This window comes from Phyllobates terribilis, unplaced genomic scaffold (assembly GCF_046119375.1).
Source record: "Phyllobates terribilis strain yellow unplaced genomic scaffold, ASM4611937v1 Scaffold_1__5_contigs__length_1240528914, whole genome shotgun sequence".
Lineage (NCBI taxonomy): Eukaryota > Metazoa > Chordata > Amphibia > Anura > Dendrobatidae > Phyllobates > Phyllobates terribilis.
This window is the reverse complement of record NW_027362761.1, coordinates 69428681-69449002: the sequence shown is the minus strand read 5'-3', so window position 1 is coordinate 69449002 and position 20322 is coordinate 69428681. Positions and strand designations below refer to the sequence as shown.

Genomic DNA, 20322 nt, shown 5'->3' with positions numbered 1-20322 from the left:
ATCTGCTCATCGTTTCCTGCTCTATAACATGTTGACAATAACAACATTCCCTTTAAGGCCTCTTCAAGGGTGCGTATATGTGCACCAACGTTTTTGTGACTTCTCATGCCCACTCTAGAAGCTTGAGATAAGTTTATTAATAAAAGTGGTATGCCATTCTCTCCCTGCTTCCTGTGAATGAATCCGATCTAGGCGGAAGACTCCACCAGGTCAGGCCTGCACAAACATAAAGCAAAACTCATTTATGGAGATTTCTCTCCACATTTCTTTTTAGAAAATTGATGGAAATTCTCTATAAATGAATTCTGCTTGGCTTATGTGGTGGTAAATGAGTTATAGGAGCTTTATAAATATGGTGTTTAGCCTAAACGTCATATTTTTCAAAGGGATCTATGACAGACAGCCATATATTATTAAATGTACTCTACTATTTCAAACTGCTGGTATGAAATAATATATTTTTTCAATATTATAATCTTTATAAAAAAAAATGGTAATCTTACAATTCTCACACTGGCCACTAGGGCTTTTTTAGACTCATACTTCCTGTCCTTTCGAGAAGAGTTTCCAGGAGTTTTCTTATCATCAGAGGCAGGATTACTATGACAGGTACCACCTTTATACACAGCTGATAACACCGGATCCACCATTCACAATAGGCGATGTCACAGCTGACTCTGCTTCTCCTTCCTTTACAATGACCTTTGCCTAGGCTGAATAAACACTTAAGTACAAAAGAGAAGTTCTGGGTCTAACCATTGTGATTATGTACATACAGTATGTTGTTGCCTGAAATAACAGGAAGTTAGGAGTCCAAAAAATCCCCAGTGGTCAGTGTGAAAAGTGCAAGATTTCTGTTGATTTAGTTTGTCAATAAAAATTGTGATATGATAATAAAAAATTGCCAAAATTGTAAAAAAAAAATTAATACAAAAACCTAATTTAATTGGTAGGCGATTTCTGTTGATAGATTCACTTTAAACGGGTCGTCCAGTACTTTTATTTGATGACCTATCCAGAAGATGGGTCATCAGTATTAAAGTGGTTGAGGGAAAACACCCAGCACCCTGCCTATGAGCTGGTAAAGCCTCTGGCGGCAGCTTGGTGTAAATGGTTTGTGAATTGGAATACTGCAGCTCCGTACTCAGTTTAGTGTCAGCTGATGGGTACGGCAGATCAGTGCCCCTTTTTTTTAATATGAGCTGTACCCAACTGGGGCCACTAACAATGTGATGGAGTCTGTACACTGTCTACACCCAGCTGCTGCTACCACTGGTCCTATATTGATGTCCTATCTTAAAGTTAGGTTATTACAATAAAGTACTGGACTCTTCTACTGTCTGTAGGTGAGTAAAATGTGGAGGGGATGGATGAGTGAGGCAGTAAATATGGCCAGAGATGAGACATTTATTTGCAGATCATTGGCGGATCCACCAAACTTCAGTAGTGTCTGCTGCTAATCTTGTGTGTCTGATCACGAGATTGTCCGCAGGTTTTACAAAATTTATCTGGATCTGCTATTGGTCTGCTGATAGAATAAAAATATTTATGGCCAGTTTAAGCCAATCTTCTGGATCAGGCTAAGCGGGTCTTTTCATTGGATCAGTAGGAATAACATTGGGGCACATAGGAGTGCATAGAAGCTGGATACACGAAACCTCTTTCATCACAAAAATTTTTAAAATATTATGGTAAAATAAAAGAATTGTTGTCAAAGTGCTGTAGCATCAAAGTGGAGGATATGGTGCTTATCTAAACAGTGAAAAACGAATCCGAGAACCATTTTTTGTTGTTCTGTTTTTTTTAATGTCTTTCTCTTATTTCTAACAACCTCTGTATCAACACTTCTAATACATTTGTGGTGTCTGTAAGAGGGTACGTCTTGCACCAGCTTACAATGTCTGTGGGAAGATAGAATGGAGCCAACCCTCATATACCCAATAGGGCTACCTTAATGATGTGTCTATCCTTCTTTATATGAATTTGGCTCTCCAATATTGTACCGTTCCCACATACCTCACTTTAATATATTTGGCTTGGGGTGTTTTAAATCAATTAAATAGCAAGGTAGAGAACACTGCAAAATTGATATTATTACAGGAATGAACAACTGTTCCCTTTGGATAAAATGTTTCCTGCGTGAAACTATAATTAGAATCATTGGATATATAAACCGAAACGAGCAGGTCGCCATACACAACCATTGCTCGTGAATGTTTCTGCCCCGTGGATTTCCTTCCACACGTCCAGCGTTGCTAAGTAAACACTGACTTCCCGTCTGGAACTGCAGAGAGTGGGAGAGCTCAGAAATCGTGTTGGCACTGCGCCATGCTGGCTTTCCCACTGCTGGCACTGCGAGTTAACCTCAGCTTGGCAGGTGTAAGACCAAGAGAGTGGTAGAGCTGTATTGTTATATATAGACAACTGCTGAACGTTTCACTTTGTTAAAGAAAAACTCTTGCAGGATTTTTTTTAGAAAAGTTCCACTGCAGGTTTTGATGCAGTTTTTGGAACCAGATCTAGAAGTGGATACAAACGGAATGAAATATATTAGCCCCTTCGTGACCGGAGCATTTTCCTTTTTTGTTTATTGCTCCCCTTGTTCCCAGAGCCATAACTTTTTTTTTTTCTGTCAATATGGCCATGTGAGGGCTTATTTTTTGCGGGATGAGTTGTACTTTTGAACGACATCACTGGTTTTACCATATCATGTACTAGAAAACGGGAAAAAAATTCCAAGTGCAGTGAAATTGCAAAAAAAGTGCAATTCCACAGTTGTGTTTTTTTTTTACCACATTCACTGATTGCTGAAACTGACCTGCCATTATTATTCTCCAGGTCATTACGAGTTCATAGACACCAAACATGTGTAGGTGTTTTTTTATTTAAGTGGTGAAAAAAATCCAAAGTTTGCTAAAAAAAAAAAAGGCTTTTTTCTCTTTACGCTGTTTTGATTAATTCTTTTTTTATATTGATAGATCGCGTGATTCTGAACGCGGCGATACCAAATATGTGTGTGTGTGTGTGTGTGTGTGTGTGTTTTTTTATTGTTTTATTTTGAATGGGGCAAAAGGGGGGTGATTTAAACTTTTTATATATTTTTTATATTTTTAAAAACATTTTTTTTTTTAACTTTTTGCTTACTTCAATAATTTCCATAGGAGACTAGAAGCAGCACTTGCCTGATCGACTCTGCTACATACAAGCGATGAGCAGATGGCCTGTATGTACCAGATTTGCTCACTTGCTATGAGCGCCGACCACTGAGCGGCACTCATATTAATCTGGCCATGACAACCACAGGGGTCTCCGGCAGACCCCAGGTTGTCATGCCAACCCATCGCTGACCCGCAATCATGTGATGGGGTCACCGATGGACAGGGTAAGTGACGCTCTTCCGGCGAGAGCGATGTTAAATGCTGCTGTCAGAGACTGACAGCGCCGTTTATCTAGTTAACAGCCGTGGGTGGATCGCGATTCCACCTGCGGCTGTTGCGGGCACATGTGAGCTGTATAGATCAGCAGACATGTGTCCGATTTAGTGCAGGCTCAGCACTGGAGCCTGCACTGAACAGGGGGTGATGACAGGTGCATACTATTATGTATCAATGTCATAAAGGGGTTAAAGAAGTTTTTCAGGACTTTAACCTGATGACATATGCTTAAGATAGGTCATCAATATCAGATGGGTGGTCCCGACACCACCACAATCAAAGATATTCTGTCAGCAGATTTTTGATACCTCATCTGAGAGCAACATGATGTAGGCAAAGAGACCCTGATTCCAACGATGTATTAATTAGATTACTGGGTGCAGCCATTCTGACGCAATCAGAGTTTTTAGATTTAGCAATGCAGCAGAGCCGAGAAAGCTAACCCCGCCCACACCAGGCTCTATATGTACATAATCCATAGACCATGAGATGCCTATCACAGGAGGGGACAGAGTCGGACTTGCAAGAATTCACCAGCTAGTCTCCGCAATGATAATCGCCAGGTGATAAAACCTTCACTGTAAATAAGCAGCACACAGCTTGACATGTGACATATCTGTGAATTCTATGTTTTAACCCCTACCTCATGCTGTACTCAGATTACATAGGAAAAACCTGCTGACATATTCCCCTTTAATCAGCTACTTGAATAGGGCATAACTTACAGATCGCTAAGGGTCCTACTGCTGTGACCCCCAGCGATCCTGAGAATGGGGCTTTGAATTCCAAGAACAGGCCAAAGCCCCGACTCTAATGGAGCAGAGGTGCTTGTCCTCCTCTCCATATATTGTCTACAGGACTGGCAGAAATAGCCAAAGCGCTGTATTTGGAGTGGAGGTTGAACATGCTCGCCTCTCATTCAAGACTGGCCTGTTTTCAGGATCCCAAGGCCCTATTCTTGGAATCACTGGGAGAATACCCCTTTTAAAGGAGTTGTCTACTTTATGTTTAATTAGCAAATGTGTAGGAATATGATTTTGTGACACTTAGTAATATAGAAGTATTACAGGTTCTCCTCCTGTACTTCTCACTGCTGCCTTTCTCATCGACTCCTCTCCTGTTCTTAAAGTGACCTTTGATGGAGGAGCAGTTCTAGGGCTTGTTGTTACCTTTTCATCTATGTCCAGGGTGTAATTTGCAGGCAGCAGTGAAGGGAAAACATAATTTATAGCCCGCTCCACATAATCACAGGCTAAGCAGGACCTCAATCACCTGGGCAGTGGATATTATGGGAATAATGTGACTCCTCAGTGCTGCACCCCACCCATATGACTGGAAAAGAAAGGGTGAATAGGTTTCACCAACAGAGTTTTCTTTATTTAGATGAAATCCATACACGCATGTCCTGTGTATAGATCTCATCTAAATAAAGAAGAATCTGTTTATGAAACTGGTTCTCAATTTATCGTTTATCTGGGCTGTGGCAGAGCCGTTGTCCGAGGTCCGAGTGGATGGGGTCAACGCCAAGGGTGAGCTGGAGTCTACGATATTGTAATCGTATGTGATTATTATCTCAAAGCTTCCTGCAAACTACACCCTGGACATTATTGAAAGATTATAACCGGCCTTAGACGGCCCCCACTTCACTTAGCTAATTATGAGGCGACACGTTCCCTTTAAACAGCAGAATAGCATGTGATTAGAATTTAATAGTTAGTTTTGAAATTGTGAAGCTCAGCCTTTCACTAAGTGAGTTCCCATAATCTATTTTAACCACGATGAAGCCTTTATTCCTGGAAAGTATAATATTAGCTTGTGGGAAACCTGAAGTCTTTTACTGAAAAAGTACAACTACCACCACCAGTATAAAAGTATAATAATACTTCAGAAATTTCTTTACTTGGTATCATGGAATGAAAGTTCCGCGAGGGCCATTTTCTGTTGTGTATCCTGTTTAAATGGAATTTGTTCTTACCATATTTAGTGAATTTTTTTTTTAATTCTTAAAATATGTTTATTGGCCCATTTAGACGAGCCAATAATGAGGGAATGAGCGGACCATCTCACCCAACCGGCAAGCACCCGATGAACAAGTATAACAATCGTTAAACAGGTGCAACGTTTTTTTGTTTTTTTTTAATCTGGCTTAAAAATCCTCGTTATTTCTAGCAATCCGCCCGGTGTGAACAGTAGATATTCTTTCAATTATATCATTTTTTTTTTATATACAGAACGATCGTTTTAGTGATCATTCTGTGCCCATAGAATGTTTCTTCCTTCTGCCTAAACAAGCCAGTAAATGACCATCAATCTTCTTGTTTATGGCCAATCAATGGTCTTTTAATGGCCTGGATCTAAATGGGCATTTTCACTTGTCATACTTGATCAACCTCTCTTATACGGTGGCTATGTAGATCAAGTCCTTTACAGTCCTTCCAGTGTTAGTGAGCATCAGAATTGGTTGTCTGTAGGAGAAGTTCCTATCCATATATTATATTTTTTGCCTTTTCTTGCAGGTTTCTCAAGCAGCAGCGGAACTTCAACAGTATTGTATGCAGAATGCCTGTAAGGATGCTCTGTTAGTTGGGATGCCTGCCGGGAGTAATCCATTCCGTGAGCCTAGGTCATGTTCACTCCTGTAAGACAGCAGTTGACATACTTGATCACTGATTGATGTAAGTATAACATAAAACTGCTGGCAGTGACCACTATAAGGGACAATGCTGTTAGGTTGTCGAAGTAATAGTCACAGCCAAGCCATGCAGACTGTCCCTCTGCCACAAAGCGAGACACAAGGTCCCATTACATACCTTGCATTATGGTAAAGGATGTTCAAGCTGTGCTTCTGCATGCATTGTTTTGTTCCATGATACTACTGAAAATGTCCTGCCCAGTCATAGCAGAAAGGATTTACATGGATTCCTTGATTTATACAATTATGGTGCCACTGAAAATCTTTAACTTAGTAGAACTTGTAGAAACTTTGCAAGATTTGGACCAGGCCCACCCATCCTTTTTTATATATTTATATAAATAAATTTTAGCAGCAAGAGATTATCACTAGAGGACTATGTCTCACATGCTGGCCAGTCAAACTAATCTTTGTAAACCCACCCCCACCACTGATTGGCAGGTTACTGACTATGCAAAGTGTATACAGGAAGCTTCCAGTCAGGGGTGTGGGCGGGGGTTCTATACAGTTCAGTATTCTGAGCACTGCTACATCTAGAAGAGAGAAAACAGGGATTCTATCAAAACTACACCAAGCAGTCCAGTAAGTGACATGTTGCTCTAATCAATGTCTCTTCCCCCTACATCATGCCGCTCCAGATTACATAGCAAAAAACTGCTGACAGATTCCCTTTATTCACAATGTATCTCATACACCAGCCACAATACATATTCTGGCACTAGCTTTTTTCATGGTGTCAGCCCCATGTTCTGCGTGTGTCGCCAACACATTGGGCGATCCTCGCTTTTTATATGTAATGTACATTTTGTAATAAAGATATATTTTATATCCTCTTTAGTGATGAGCGAGCGTGCTCGGCACTGCTCGATACTCGATCGAGCATCAGGGTGCTCGAGCTCCATGCTAGAGTCCTCGTCCTGCATGTTTTGCGGCTGTTAGACAGCCAATAAACGTGAGTTTTTGCATGCCATACTCAGTAATGCCATTTTGCATGCCATACACAGTAATGCCGTAGCCATGTTGGCTACTGGCATTACTGTGATTGGCCGGCTGCAATAGATTCTTCTTATAGAAGACCCGGTGGTGCGATGCTCGCCACATTTTCCTCCCGCCTCTCGGCGCCTGTGAAAATTTTTACTATCACTGGCCCGGCAAGGAGCGGTGGGCGTGGGGAGCAGTGAATACTCATTTTCAATTTACATCTGATTAATTGGGCAGCGTGCGGCTCTCACTTCTACTGTGCTGACAGATGAAATAAATAAATAAAACGATGTGGGGTCCCCCCTTTTATTTAATAACCAGCTAAGAGAAAGCAGACAGCTGAGGACTGATATTAATAGGCTGAGAAGGGCCCGATATCCATGGACCTTCCCAGCCTATTAATATCAGCTCACAGCTGTCTGCTTTGCCTTTGCTGGTTATCAAAAATGGGGAGGACTCCATGTCATTTTTTTTTAGGGTCCCCCATTTTTTATAACCAGCAAAGGCAAAGCAGACAGCTGGGAGCTGATATTAATATTGGTTATTGGGCCCTTACCAGCCTAAAAATAAAAAGTAATGGGGGTGTCTGACAGACGCCTCTCCATTACTAACCACTGGGCTTGATGTCAGCGCCAGCTGCTGACATCAATCCCAAAAATATTACCTCGATTGCCAACGCACCATTGCAATCGGGAAGAGCCGAGGCTAAGCACCAGAATTGTCTGCTTTCCCTTAGCTGATTATTAAAAATGGGGGGGCCCCATGTCGTTGTGTGTGTTTTTTTTTTTTTTTTTACTGTTCGCACCGGAGGAGTGAGCGCCGCTCACTGCCCAGTTAATCAGATGTAAATTGAAAATCGATATTCACTGCTCCCCTTGTCCACCTCTCATCGCTGGGCCAATGATAGTAAAAGTCTTCACAGACGCCGAGAGGTGGGCGTGGGGAGTAGTGAATATTTATTTTCAATTTACATCTGTTCAACTGGGCCACGCGGTTGATTTCTGCCCCCCCCCCCCCTCCACCACCACACCCGTCCTCCTTCTAGGGTCTGCCTGTAAAAGGCTCGGGTTTCCCATTGACTTCCATTATACTCGGTACTCGAGTCAAGCGGGTCAGAGCGTCCGACCAGCTCGATTCGAGTGCCGAGCACTTGAGCATTTTAGTGCTCGCTCATCACTAATCCTCTTACATTGATTCCTAGCGCACTTATATTATATGCTTGTGTGACATATGTAGATCCATTTTTGGTATCTACACAATATTTCCCTCTTTTTTTGTCTGTTATTACTGTATGCAGTTTAGGATTATTAAGTTTGGAGATTCAGTCTGAAGGACATAAAACCATGAAGGAACATGGAGACAGGACGGCCACTGGGACGGGTTGAGACTGTGCGGACAGGACGGCCACTGGGACGGGTTGAGACTGTGCGGACAGGACGGCCACTGGGACGGGTACACACAGGTCTCGGGTAACAGTTCTTGTACTGCCAATGCGGCCACAGGGTACAGATACCGCGGATGCCGTTACAGGTCAGGGTTCAGGCCTGGGTATTCAGCCCCTGGGTAGCAGAATGCGGTTTCAGTATAAGGACACCGCCGAAGCGGTCACAGGAACATGGGCAAACTATACTGGACTAATGGGACACAGGATATGGGAATAACTTTAACAGAGTAGGGACGGGGGACCTGGCAACATACAGTTGCACACACCAAACCAACTAACAGGAACTATAGGGGTTGCTCAGGCACCTCCCAATTTGGGAGGGTGCGTTTTATACAAGATGTTAGCTGGGGGCATTTACCAAATGCACGCCCTGCCCCTTTGAGAGCAGAGGAGCTCTAGCTAGGCGCGCCACCGGCACACAGTGTGGCGTGCACAGCAGAGAGGAGGAAGCATGCCGAGGACACCATGCAGAGGCATCGGCCGCAGCGCTACATAATTAGCTGGACATGCCTGTGGAAAAACACTTCTCTGGATTGGGACACCGTATTACAGATTTAAATGTCTTAAAGGGAATGTGTCACCCCCTGGGAGATATCAGACCTCTACTATGGGCATACAGGTTATAGAAAAGTAAATCTATACATACCTGTATGGTCCATAGTAGAGATTTGATTGCAGAGAAAAGTGTTTTTATAAACTCTGTTTTGCACAGGCAAAAGTCACTGTCACTTCCCAGCGCCTGCGCAATATATTCCTGCGGCGCAGTGCACAGAGAGACGGGCCGGGAGGAAGCAAAGTGCTCTCTATGTTAGCGGCTCTTTGCACATGCCCAGGAAGTCAGGGAGCACAGTGCACGTCACAGGGCCATGTGACGTGCAGGGGAGGGGGGGGGGGATATGCTAACTAAGCATATAGGCGGGGATTTAGGGGAATAATCAGTTAGGCGGGGATTTCTTGGCGTCCAGGGGACGCCAGACATGTGCAAAACGGAGTTTATAAAAACACTTTTCTCTGCAATCAAACTTCTACTATGGGCCATACAGGTATGTATAGATTTACTTTTCTATACCCTGTATGCCCATAGTAGAGGTCTGATATCTCCCAGGGGGTGACACATTCCCTTTAATATTGAAAGGTCCCTTTGAGAATGACAGAGAGAGAAAAATCTTGGGATTCCAGCTGATGAGGGTCATTGACAAAAGGACTCAATCTAAAATCTGGATTTATAACTCACTACATAGACACACTTCACAGCTTCACCAGACTTCACCAGATCGCCAAACTCCTAAGCCATCATTCCCATCACCTCTCCATTTGTAACAAAAATCTTAATTTCTTGCATCACCCTCCACAACAGCACAACAGGAGGTTGCCTCCCCACCCTAGTAGTGACAGGAAACACAAAGAGGTTAAATAGCACCTCCCCTGCCTCCCTATCCTCACTGTTTTTCCTGTCCCTAGGGGCCTGAAGAGATCATCCTGGTGATCTGCAGGTAACAGACGCTGGGATGGAGAAAATACCTGGATTTTGCCTAGCAGTGAGGTCGATTGCGCTGCTTTTCTCCTCTCCATCTACTTTTGTGTCCCTGAAGATCATAACCCCTCAGTTCTCCTGTGCCTCCGGAAAATGCTGATCAGAGGTGGGCTGGGGTCCTCTCGTAGCTCCCCAGCCTCTCTCCTTCCCTTCCATGCCTGTGTGCAGTGAGTGTGCGCTGAAAGTGACGCAGGATGCCGGTCCTCTTCTATTGACGTCACTTCCGGTTGCGTTCCACCATGGAACGTATGGCTTATTTCAAAACTGCAGTATCATTACTCCAGAGGATGCATGTCAGGATATATTCTGACAACACGACAACAGTGGCTCACCTTTGTCATCAGGGAAGTATGAAATATGGAAATCTGTGGGCAATCTCAGCAAGAATCTTCTCTTGGGCAGAGCAACATCTTCTGTCCCTATCTGCACTCTATCTAAGAGGTTCCGCCAACATACAAGCAGACTTCATGAGCAGGAAAGACATACACCTGGGCAAGTGGAGTCTGAAGACCGAGATTATTCAGATGCTAACCAGGAAATAGGGCCATCCAGAGGTGGACTTATTTGTGAACTGTCAAAACACAAACGTAGGTCCATACTTCTCCCTGGATCCAAACGACACGAATGGCAGTGGACGCATTCGCTCATCTCTGGGAATTCAAGTTGGCCTACGCTTTCCCCCTATTCTCATACTACCAAAAACCAGGACGGAGGTATTATATATAATCCTTATGTCCAGTTCAGGACATTAAACAACCTGATGTCGGAGGACTCTCTCATCCTCCCTCCGGTCCACGAGTTTCTATAACAAGGTCCAATTTATTCGGTCTCCCATGACAGCACCACGTGAGAGAGAGAGGATCCGCCCATGAAGGACAGGAGACCTATAGGTTAAAAAGGGCGGCCCTCTCTTCCCGCCTCAGTTTAGGTTTCCTGTCCATGATGGGAGACCTCGCAGGTTTACCTGCAGAAGTTGGACTCCTGTCCCAGAGAGGGCCACAGCATGTGGTTGGAGCCGGTTCGTCCCGGTCCTCTGGAGACGCCACGGTAGGGCTCAGTGGGGCGCCTCCGTGAGCGTTGCGGCGGGCGCGACATCGCCTCACGGGGAGGTAGATGTTCGCCAGGTGTGGGGCCGCTAGCAGGCTTCCTCCCCCTGCTACAAATCGCAGGAGATCCAGGTCGCATCGGCGGGGCACGTGACAGGCGCGACCTAGTGACGTGACTTCCGGTGCGCCGGGCAGGAAGTCCACGTGACGTCACCGGAAGGGGCCGGAGCCCTGGGATTTGAATTTTGCGCGCGAGCAGCTGAACACCGGGTGATTAAAGGACTTGGCGGCGAGGAGCCCACCTGGAGCGATGAACCCACCTGGCCACCTGGGGAGGAAGACCAAGGAGCAGGTAACGCCCTCCTGGAAAAAAAAAAAAGGACACCCACCCACACATGGTACCGGTATGGCCAGTATATAAAGGGTCTGGTAACATACAGAGGTGCTTCCCAGCCCATTCTTACACTGTAAGTTATGGAAGATTCACAAGAGCTGTCACCTAGGCAACAACATCTGCTGCAGGAGCAGCCCTCTGGGGAGCACTCACAACTAGTGGCGCAGCGTCATTCCCGGCTAGGGTCTGGTCGTTCAGCTAGAAGAGCTGCCACTAAGAGCAGGAAGGACGGTCCGGTGCGGCGTGATTCCTCGCCATGCATGTTGGATTCTTCTGCTTCTACGGTACCGAAGGCTCTGTGGGGTGAGTGGAATCTTCGTGAAAGTTCCACTAATATTTCCTCCTTCTTTCTATCTATAACTTTCTTTTAGAGCAAGAAATGTTCCTCAAAATCCAAACACAGAGAATGTGCCTTATGTAGCGGTCCACTCCCTGATTCATATACCAAGAAGTTATGCCAGCTTTGTATTAGCAAGATGATGTCAGAGGAAACCCCAGATTTTTCCCTAGGCCTAAGAACTTTAATAAGGGAAGAAATAGGCAAAGCCTTGCAGGGTTCAGAGTCTGGGCATATTCCTCAAGAAACCCAGCCTGGTTCAGACTCTGAACTATCGGTCGCTTCCTCCTCCGCCTTCTCTTCCTCTGACAGTGAGCCAGATAGACAGTGCTTTCCCCTGAAGGAGGTCGATGCCCTAGTAAAAGCTGTCCGATCTACAATGGGGATAGTGGACACGAGGGCAGAGAAGTCAGCTGAGGATGTTATGTTTGGTGGTCTGGGACTAAAGAAAAGAAGGTGTTTTCCGGTAAATTCAAAGGTGAAAGATATGGGTGCATTGAGAGACCCCCTAGACAGACTGGCTGATACTTTCTTGAAAGGGGCATGGGAGACAGCTGCGGGCGCACTGAGGCCAACAGTAGCAGCCACCTGTACGTCCAGAGCCCTGATGGTTTGGCTTGAACAGCTAGACAGTCAGTTGAAGAATGGGACTTCTAGAAAATACATTATTTCTTCCCTTCCACTGGTTCAGGGGGCGGCAGCTTTTCTTGCTGATGCATCTGTGGACTCGGTAAGGTTGGCAGCAAAATCAGCAGCACTGTCAAATGCGAGCCTTGTGGATTAAATGCTGGCCAGGGGATTTACAGACTAAATCCAGACTGTGCACACTCCCGTGCGAAGGAGAATACCTCTTTTGTCAGACCATGGATGACTTATTGGAGAAAGCTGGGGACCCTAAGAAGGGGTTTCCATCAGTACCTCTACCCTCCTTTAAGAGATCGTTCCGGAAGAGGAAATTTTTCCGGAAAAGATATTTCAGGGAGCAAGACAAGTCTGACGAAAGGGGTCGAAAAGGTAGAGGTCTACTCTTTGGTCCGTCTCCAAAAATTGAGCAGAAGCCAGGGGATACACAATCAGCCCAGATGGGAGGGAGATTGTCATTTTTTTGTCCCAGCTTGGGAACAGATTTCTCATAGTAATTGGATTTTAAGCCTGATTTAAGTATGGTCTTAAATTTCAATTTAAAGCATTGCCTCACAAAAGATTCATGGTTGTTCCCTCCAGTTCTTCCCCAGAACGCCAGGCTGCCCTCGTTTCGGAAATACAAGCCCTAATAAGAAAGCACGTCCTGATTGAGGTTCCGGAGGCGGAAAAGGGTCTCGGTTTCTACTCCCCGCTCTTCTTGGTTCCGAAACCGGATGGAAGTTTCAGGACAATCATAAATCTGAAATCCCTGAATAATTTCCTTAAAATACACACCTTTAAAATGGAGTCTTTAAAATCCGTAATAAAGTTACTTTTTCCCCACTGCTATATGGTAGTGCTCGATCTCAAAGATGCGTATTACCATATCCCAATTCATAGTGACTATCAGAAATACTTGAGGCTGGCCATTGAAATTGACGGGGTGGTTAAACACTTTCAATACACTGCACTCCCCTTTGGTTTAGCTATAGTCCCGCGAGTTTTTACTAAAGTAATGGCAGAAGTTATGGCCCATGTAAGAGAAAGGGGCATTCTAATTATCCCTTACCTGGATGATCTCCTGATAGTGGGGAACTCGTTTGTTCAGTGCGAGACCCACCTGCGGGAGGCCATGTCTGTCTTAAAGAGCTTGGGGTGGTTTCTAAATTTAGAAAAGTCTAGACTATCTCCACTCAAGGTACAACAATATCTGGGGGTCATATTAGATTCTAGGAAACAGCTATGTTATCTTCCAGAAGAAAAAATTGATAGAATCCGGGGGTTGGTAGCACAGTGTATACGTAAACCTTCTATGTCACTCCGTAAGGCCATGTCACTATTGGGAACCTTCACCTCCACTTTTCCCGCAAGAGCTTTTCAGTGGGATGTGTTGTACAATAACGCAGCTTTAGAGGGGCATCTAGACCGTGAGTTTACGCTAGGTCCTCGTGCCATACGGTCCCTTCGTTGGTGGTTACGACAAGACAATCTTGCTAAAGGGGTTCCCTGGGAATGTAGTCCAACTGCAGTCTTGTCCACTGATGCAAGTGCTACAGGTTGGGGAGCTCACTTTGAAGGGAAATTAGTGCAGGGAACCTGGTCAAACAGTGAGCGACAGTTGTCATCAAATGTTAAGGAGCTTCTGGCGGTGCAGCATGCATTCAACGAGTTCCTTATATATTTACAGGGCCAGCATGTCCGTATACTCTCGGACAATCAAGTCACGGTAGCTTACATAAACCACCAAGGGGGAACCCGCTCAAGAAACTTGATGAGGGTAGCGAACACACTTTTGCTGAAAGCCAAAGATCATTGTCCCTCTCTTTCGGCTACTCATCTAAAAGGGAAGGAAAACATCACAGCGGATTTCCTCAGCCGTACTTCTGTAAAAGAGGGAGAGTGGTCCCTAAATAAGTAAATATTCTCGAGAATCGTAGAAACGTGGGGCCTTCCGACTGTGGACTTATTCGCAACAAGGGCCAATCGGAAAGTGGAAAATTTTTGTTCCTTAGACCCCAGAGAAGAACCCCTGGCAGTGGACGCCTTCATGGTTCCCTGGAGATTTCCTCAGGCATATGCCTTCCCTCCCATAATCCTGCTCCCAGCAGTGATAAGAAAGATCAGGGCAGACCGGGCCAGAGTGATACTCATATGCCCCTTTTGGCCCAAAAGACCGTGGTTCCCTTGTCTCCGGAAGATGTCCATATCAGATCCCTGGGTTCTTCCGGAGATTCCGGACCTCCTCACTCAGGGGCCACTTTCCCATCCTCCAGCCCCGAGTCTACATTTGACGGCGTGGAATTTGAGAGGGTGTTATTGACCAACAAAGGATTCCCCGCAAATGTAGTGAATACTCTCCTGGCTAGCAGAAAACCTGTTACCACCCGTATTTATGCCAGGACCTGGAGGAAGTTTCTGTCCTTTGCAGAAGTTAAGGTGGAGGAGGGGCCCCCTATTGGGAAAATTTTGGAATTTCTGCAGCGGGGCTTAGAATTGGGTCTCACTACCAGTACCTTGAAAGTACAGGTGTCGGCGTTGGGAGCTTTATTTTCTTCCAATATTGCAGATAACTATTGGATAGCCCGTTTTATAAAAGCTTCCTTTATGTGTAGACCCATTACCAAAGTAAAGATGTCTCCCTGGGATTTGAATTTTGTCTTAGATGCCTTGACCAGTCCTCCTTTTGAGCCACTAGATTTAGTCTCCCCCAAAATTATTTTCCTAAAGACGGTCCTGTTAGTAGCCCTAACTTCAGCCAGGAGAGTCAGTGACCTACAGGCCCTTTCAATATGCCCTCCATTTACGCAAATTCTGGATGATAGGCTGGATCAGGTTTTAATATAATCCTTTCTTCCTAAAGTGGCCACTCGATTCCATAGAACCCAGGAGATAGTTCTCCCAACTTTTTGCTTCTCGCCCAAAAATCAAAAGGAGGAGAGGCTTCACACTTTAGACGTTAGGAGATGCGTACTAAAGTACTTAGAGGTATCACGTGGCTTTAGAAAGGATAAGTTCCTATTTATATGCTATCAGGGGGCTAGAAAGGGTTGTAAGGCCTCAAAGGCTACAATCGCTAGATGGATCAGGGAGGCCATTTCCCTCGCATACTCCTCAGGGGATAAAGAGATACCGGAGGGATTGAGGGCGCATTCTACCAGAGCGGTATCAACCTCCTGGGCGGAGAAGACAGGGCTTTCCATTGAGGAAATTTGTAAGGCTGCTACTTGGTCTTCTCCCTCTACTTTCTATAGGCACTATAGATTGGATCTGGGTGGCTCTGCAGATCTCACTTTCGGGAGAAGGGTGCTTCAAGCTGTGGTCCCTCCCTAATTTCCTTAGTCTCTGTAATTCTCTCACGTGGTGCTGTCATGGGAGACCGAATAAAGCCTTAGTTACTTACCGGTAACGGGATTTTTCGGAGCCCATGACAGCACCTTTATATTCCCTCCCTTCACTGGTGTTGTGCACTCCCGTAGAGTTGATTTCTTTTTGTGCACCCTTTCAGGAAATTGATGAAAAGTAATGTACTTAATGTGATTATGTTTTGTTATAACTAACCTTGGCGGTACTCTCATGCTCTGTTAACTAAACTGAGGCGGGAAGAGAGGGCCGCCCTTTTTAACCTGTAGGTTTCCTGTCCTTGATGGGCAGATCCTCTCTCTCTCACGTGGTGCTGTCATGGGCTCCGAAAAATCCCGTTACCGGTAAGTAACTAAGGCTTTTCCATCCAGCCCCCCAAAATCTGTGTCTGGCCTTTTGGTTTCTAAAGCCGAAATCTTAAGGGCAAAGGGTCTGTCAGGGTCTTGGGCACCCTTCAGAAGAGCAGAAAATGGATAACTAGAACCATCTGTGGAAAAATATGGATGACCTTTATCTCATGGTCTGGGGCTGTTTCTCTGGATCTGTTTCATCCAGACATAGCCCGAATCTTTGATTTCCTACAGAATGGTCTGGGAAGAGGCTAAAAACCTAGTACCCTCAAAGTCCAGGTGTCAGCCTTGTTATTTTTCGACCAGGATTTAGCAAATCATTGATGGATAAAAAGATTCTTGACTGCAGCTTCCCGGGTACACCCAAGAAGGGCCAAAATATTCCCACCTTGGGACCTCCTAAATATTGACCTAGCTCTACCTTCTTTTGAGTCAATAGCCTCAGTGGATTTAAATAAACTTTCCTGGAAGGCAGCTTTCCTTCTTGCCATAACAACGGCAAGAAGCGTTAGTGAACTACAGGCTCTATCAATCACAGAACCATATCTGAAAATCCTAGAAGATAGAATTGTGTTCCATCTAGATCTATCTTTTTTGCAGTCTGCTTGCATTTTCTGAGGTTGATAACTGATTAACGTATCCTGTGCAGCTGAGGTAATTCTTGGTCATCCTATCTTGGGACAGTCCTCCCAAAATCCAGTTTATCATAGTGTTTGATTGTTTTATTGACTGCACTTCAGGATACCTTTAAGGTGATAGCAATTTTATGGACTGACCTTTGTGTCTTATAGTAATGAAAGACTGTTGTTTCTCTTTAGTTAGTTGAGTTTTTTTTTGCCATATGCTGGCATAGAAAAGTTGTGGAATAGGGTTCGGCACTCTGGAACTGTGTTACCAACATTAACTTTACTTTCTGAAGGCCAGTGATTTCACAAATGAACTCTTGGCAAGGCATACCTGTGCATTGTAAGCTATTTCAAGGGACTACCTATTAAAACTGCTTGAAAGAATGACAAGGGTATATAAAACGGTCATTAAAGTAAAAGAGGGATACTTTTGGGGAATCTAATATTTAACACATATTCTGGGTTGTTTCACATGTTTCTTTACTCCTTGTTTCCATATGTGTTCCCTCTGTGTTTTACTGCCTTCAGTCTGAATGTACAAAGTATAATATCCATTTAATATAAAACCATATAATTAATTTAAACTGTGCATATCCACAAGACTATAGATTGTACATGTCAAACTCTGGCCCGTGGGCCAAATCTGGCCCGCAGGGTGCTTATATTTGGCCCGCGACACCAGAACCACCACCCCTATGTGGGGCCCATTATTCTGTATGGAGCACTATGTTGGGCCCATTATATTGTATACTGGTTGGCCCGCGACTTTGTCCAAGTTTTTCAATTTGACCCTCTGTGTGTTTGAGTTTGACATCCATGCTATAGCTGGAAATATTTGAGCTAATGCTTCTGTATATACTTGAATCATTTCTGTTTGCATTTTTTCTTTAATAGTTTTCACTGTTTTTAATTCTAGGTATGTGTCACTTAAAGCTTGAAGATATGGAGTATAGATACAGCCTTCCTTTCTGGTGCCATTCCAAATGCGGCCAAAACCTTCACCTTTCCAATATTTATTAGTCCTCTTCCAAAGATTATCTTACAGCTTTTTGGATATTTTCTCTTCTGAATAACAATAAAAATATTGATGTGTAAATGCAGCAATTTAGCAATGTCACCGAATCTCCAGATTTTAAAACACCTTTGCCTATTTTATTGGGAAGTTCATTCTCAGTGATTGAAAGTTAAAATAAATATTGCTAACATTTATTTAACTTTTAAATAATTGTTTTTTTCCGGCAGATATAATTGTTTTATAGATAAGACATTGATACTGATCCATGAAATCTCATAATACTCTGACCTCTGAAATATACTTTTTTTTTATAAATATTGCAGTTTTATTTTCAAAATGTAATTTTCTCCAAAATTTACAGTTTTCACATTGAACATATTTCCCTGTATTTGTTTTGAAGAGCCTGTATGTATAAATGTTTGTATAAAAACGCATTGCTAATGTAATCACACTCACAATATATTTGTCTTCTTTTTTCCTCAAAAGCACAGTGATTTTCATATTTAGATCTTTCAGTAACATTTGCCTTAGGATAAGAGAGGTGCTGCGCGATGAAGCAGTGTCAAAAATTTCCAAGGATACCTGTTTCGCCCCTATTTGGTGTTCCCTAGCTAATCTGTCATTTATTCACATGCCACCTACCCCACTGTTGTTTTGATTCCTTTTAAGATCCCAGTGATTTTTTTAAGAATATGTCAACTACAACAAAGACTGGACTTGGACTTGTCTAACTATGCTCGATCTTTCATATCCATATGAATAAAATGACACCAGGCAATATGCAACTTAAAGGGGTTGTAGGCTACTAGGACAACCCCTTCTCATCTCCCACACTTGGCCCTGATAAAATAAAGTTTATACTCCCCTCCTGTTCTGGCACTGTTCCAGCGGTGTCGGCACTTGCTTTCTCCGGGGACAGGGACACCAGCACTGATTGGGCATTGAGAGCCCCAGGGAAGAGTGAGTGTCGACACCGCAGGAACGGCGCCGGCATAGGAGTTGAGTATTGGCTTTTTCATTTTATCGGGGCCAAGCGTGTGGTATGAGAAGAGGTTGTCCTAGTAGTGGCAACCCCTTTAAGAACCTGTCTCTCTGACATCTTAACCTTTCAGGGATGATGTGAATTGAATTACTCATGCACATTACCTGAAGATGTTTGCAATTCATAATTAAAATGCAATTGTATGGAACGTCATCTCTGCTCCTAAGAAAGGAAAAATTGTAATCGACCATGTTGGAAATTAAATGATAGCTGCATGGTCACTTGCAATGTTTCTGTTACAAGTAACAGTTGAATATCCATTGAGATTTTAGGACAAGTTGCAGACAACATCAATTTATAGTTTAACCATTGCCTTATGAAACAGAATTAATAACAAATATTAGGGTAATCTGTGCTGTCTCACCCTTGAGTTTGCAACAGCCCAAAACTACATATACCGCTCAAAACAAATAAACCAATTATCCTCCCTATCTCTAAACCAAAAGTCATCCTTAGGACATCTAAAAACATATACCTTCAGCTTTTAATGACCACTCATGTTGTTCCTCACAAAACCCCCTCACAAAGCCTCTTTGTGCCTATACTTGACCCCAGCATTGGTTGTAATATTTTCATTGAATGACTTCAATAAAATAATTTGTGAAAATAATGGTTGTGGTGAACATACTGAAAGATCCTCATCATTCTCTGAAGAAGGATACATACTGCAATTTTTTCCATTCTCATCCTAAAAGGCTTGACAATTGGACCATTCAATGGACCAGGAAAGACCAACTCTCATCCATTTGGAGAGTGTGGCACCACTATTGCTGGTTGACAGAAACCTGCTAGAGAAACTATGTTGCTTGCAGTATACACTTTGTTTTGATTTTAATGTTTTGGTTCCTAGAAATGAACGTGGTGACCTATTTATTTTTACCACTGTACCCTGGCTAAGTGTCAGAAATCCATGTTAGTATATATAGTAGGTGCCATAGGAAACGTTTAATCAGGTAGCAGATTATTTCTGATGACATTACTATATAACGTATGAACTGGTCCAGGAGTTAAATGTTTTTTATTTTCTAGAAACATTGAAAAGGTGTTGTCCAGTTGTGGACAAATCCTTTAAAAGTTGCCGCCAATCTCCCTGTATCTCTAATTTATTGTTTACAGCTTGTAACCAAAGAGACCAGTTACTACTGGGTTGTAGAAGCAGTGGCTGATAATGTGCAGTGCTTAGAAGATCTTTCCCATTGAATTTGTACGCACTTCATTGAGTCAGGACAGAACAGCTGAGCGTGTTTAGCTCCTAATCTCACCCACCACCATCCATCCCGATGTTGCAGAGACAAGGCAGCCTTGTATAGCAGGAGAATCGGGAGTGCACTCAGTTCATGTCAGCAGTACGACAATGTTGCCTGAACTGTCCCTTATAAAAGGGCACCCACCCAGCAATTGTGAAATCGGGAGGTTGGGACACAATGCATTCCTGCTTGTGTA

The 20322-nt window shown here is 43.7% G+C and overlaps 1 protein-coding gene across 1 annotated transcript in view; it reads left to right on the top strand.

Annotated features, from left to right (window-relative positions):
- GNG10 (G protein subunit gamma 10) overlaps positions 1-19489 on the top strand; it is a 57295-nt gene extending 37806 nt beyond the window's left edge. The window contains exons 2-3 of the mRNA XM_073663954.1: positions 5951-6109; positions 17739-19489. Coding sequence (XP_073520055.1) covers positions 5951-6076 — 126 coding nt within the window. The 3' untranslated portion in view covers positions 6077-6109; positions 17739-19489. The remainder of the gene's footprint in view (positions 1-5950; positions 6110-17738) is intronic.
- Positions 19490-20322: the final 833 nt, after the last annotated feature.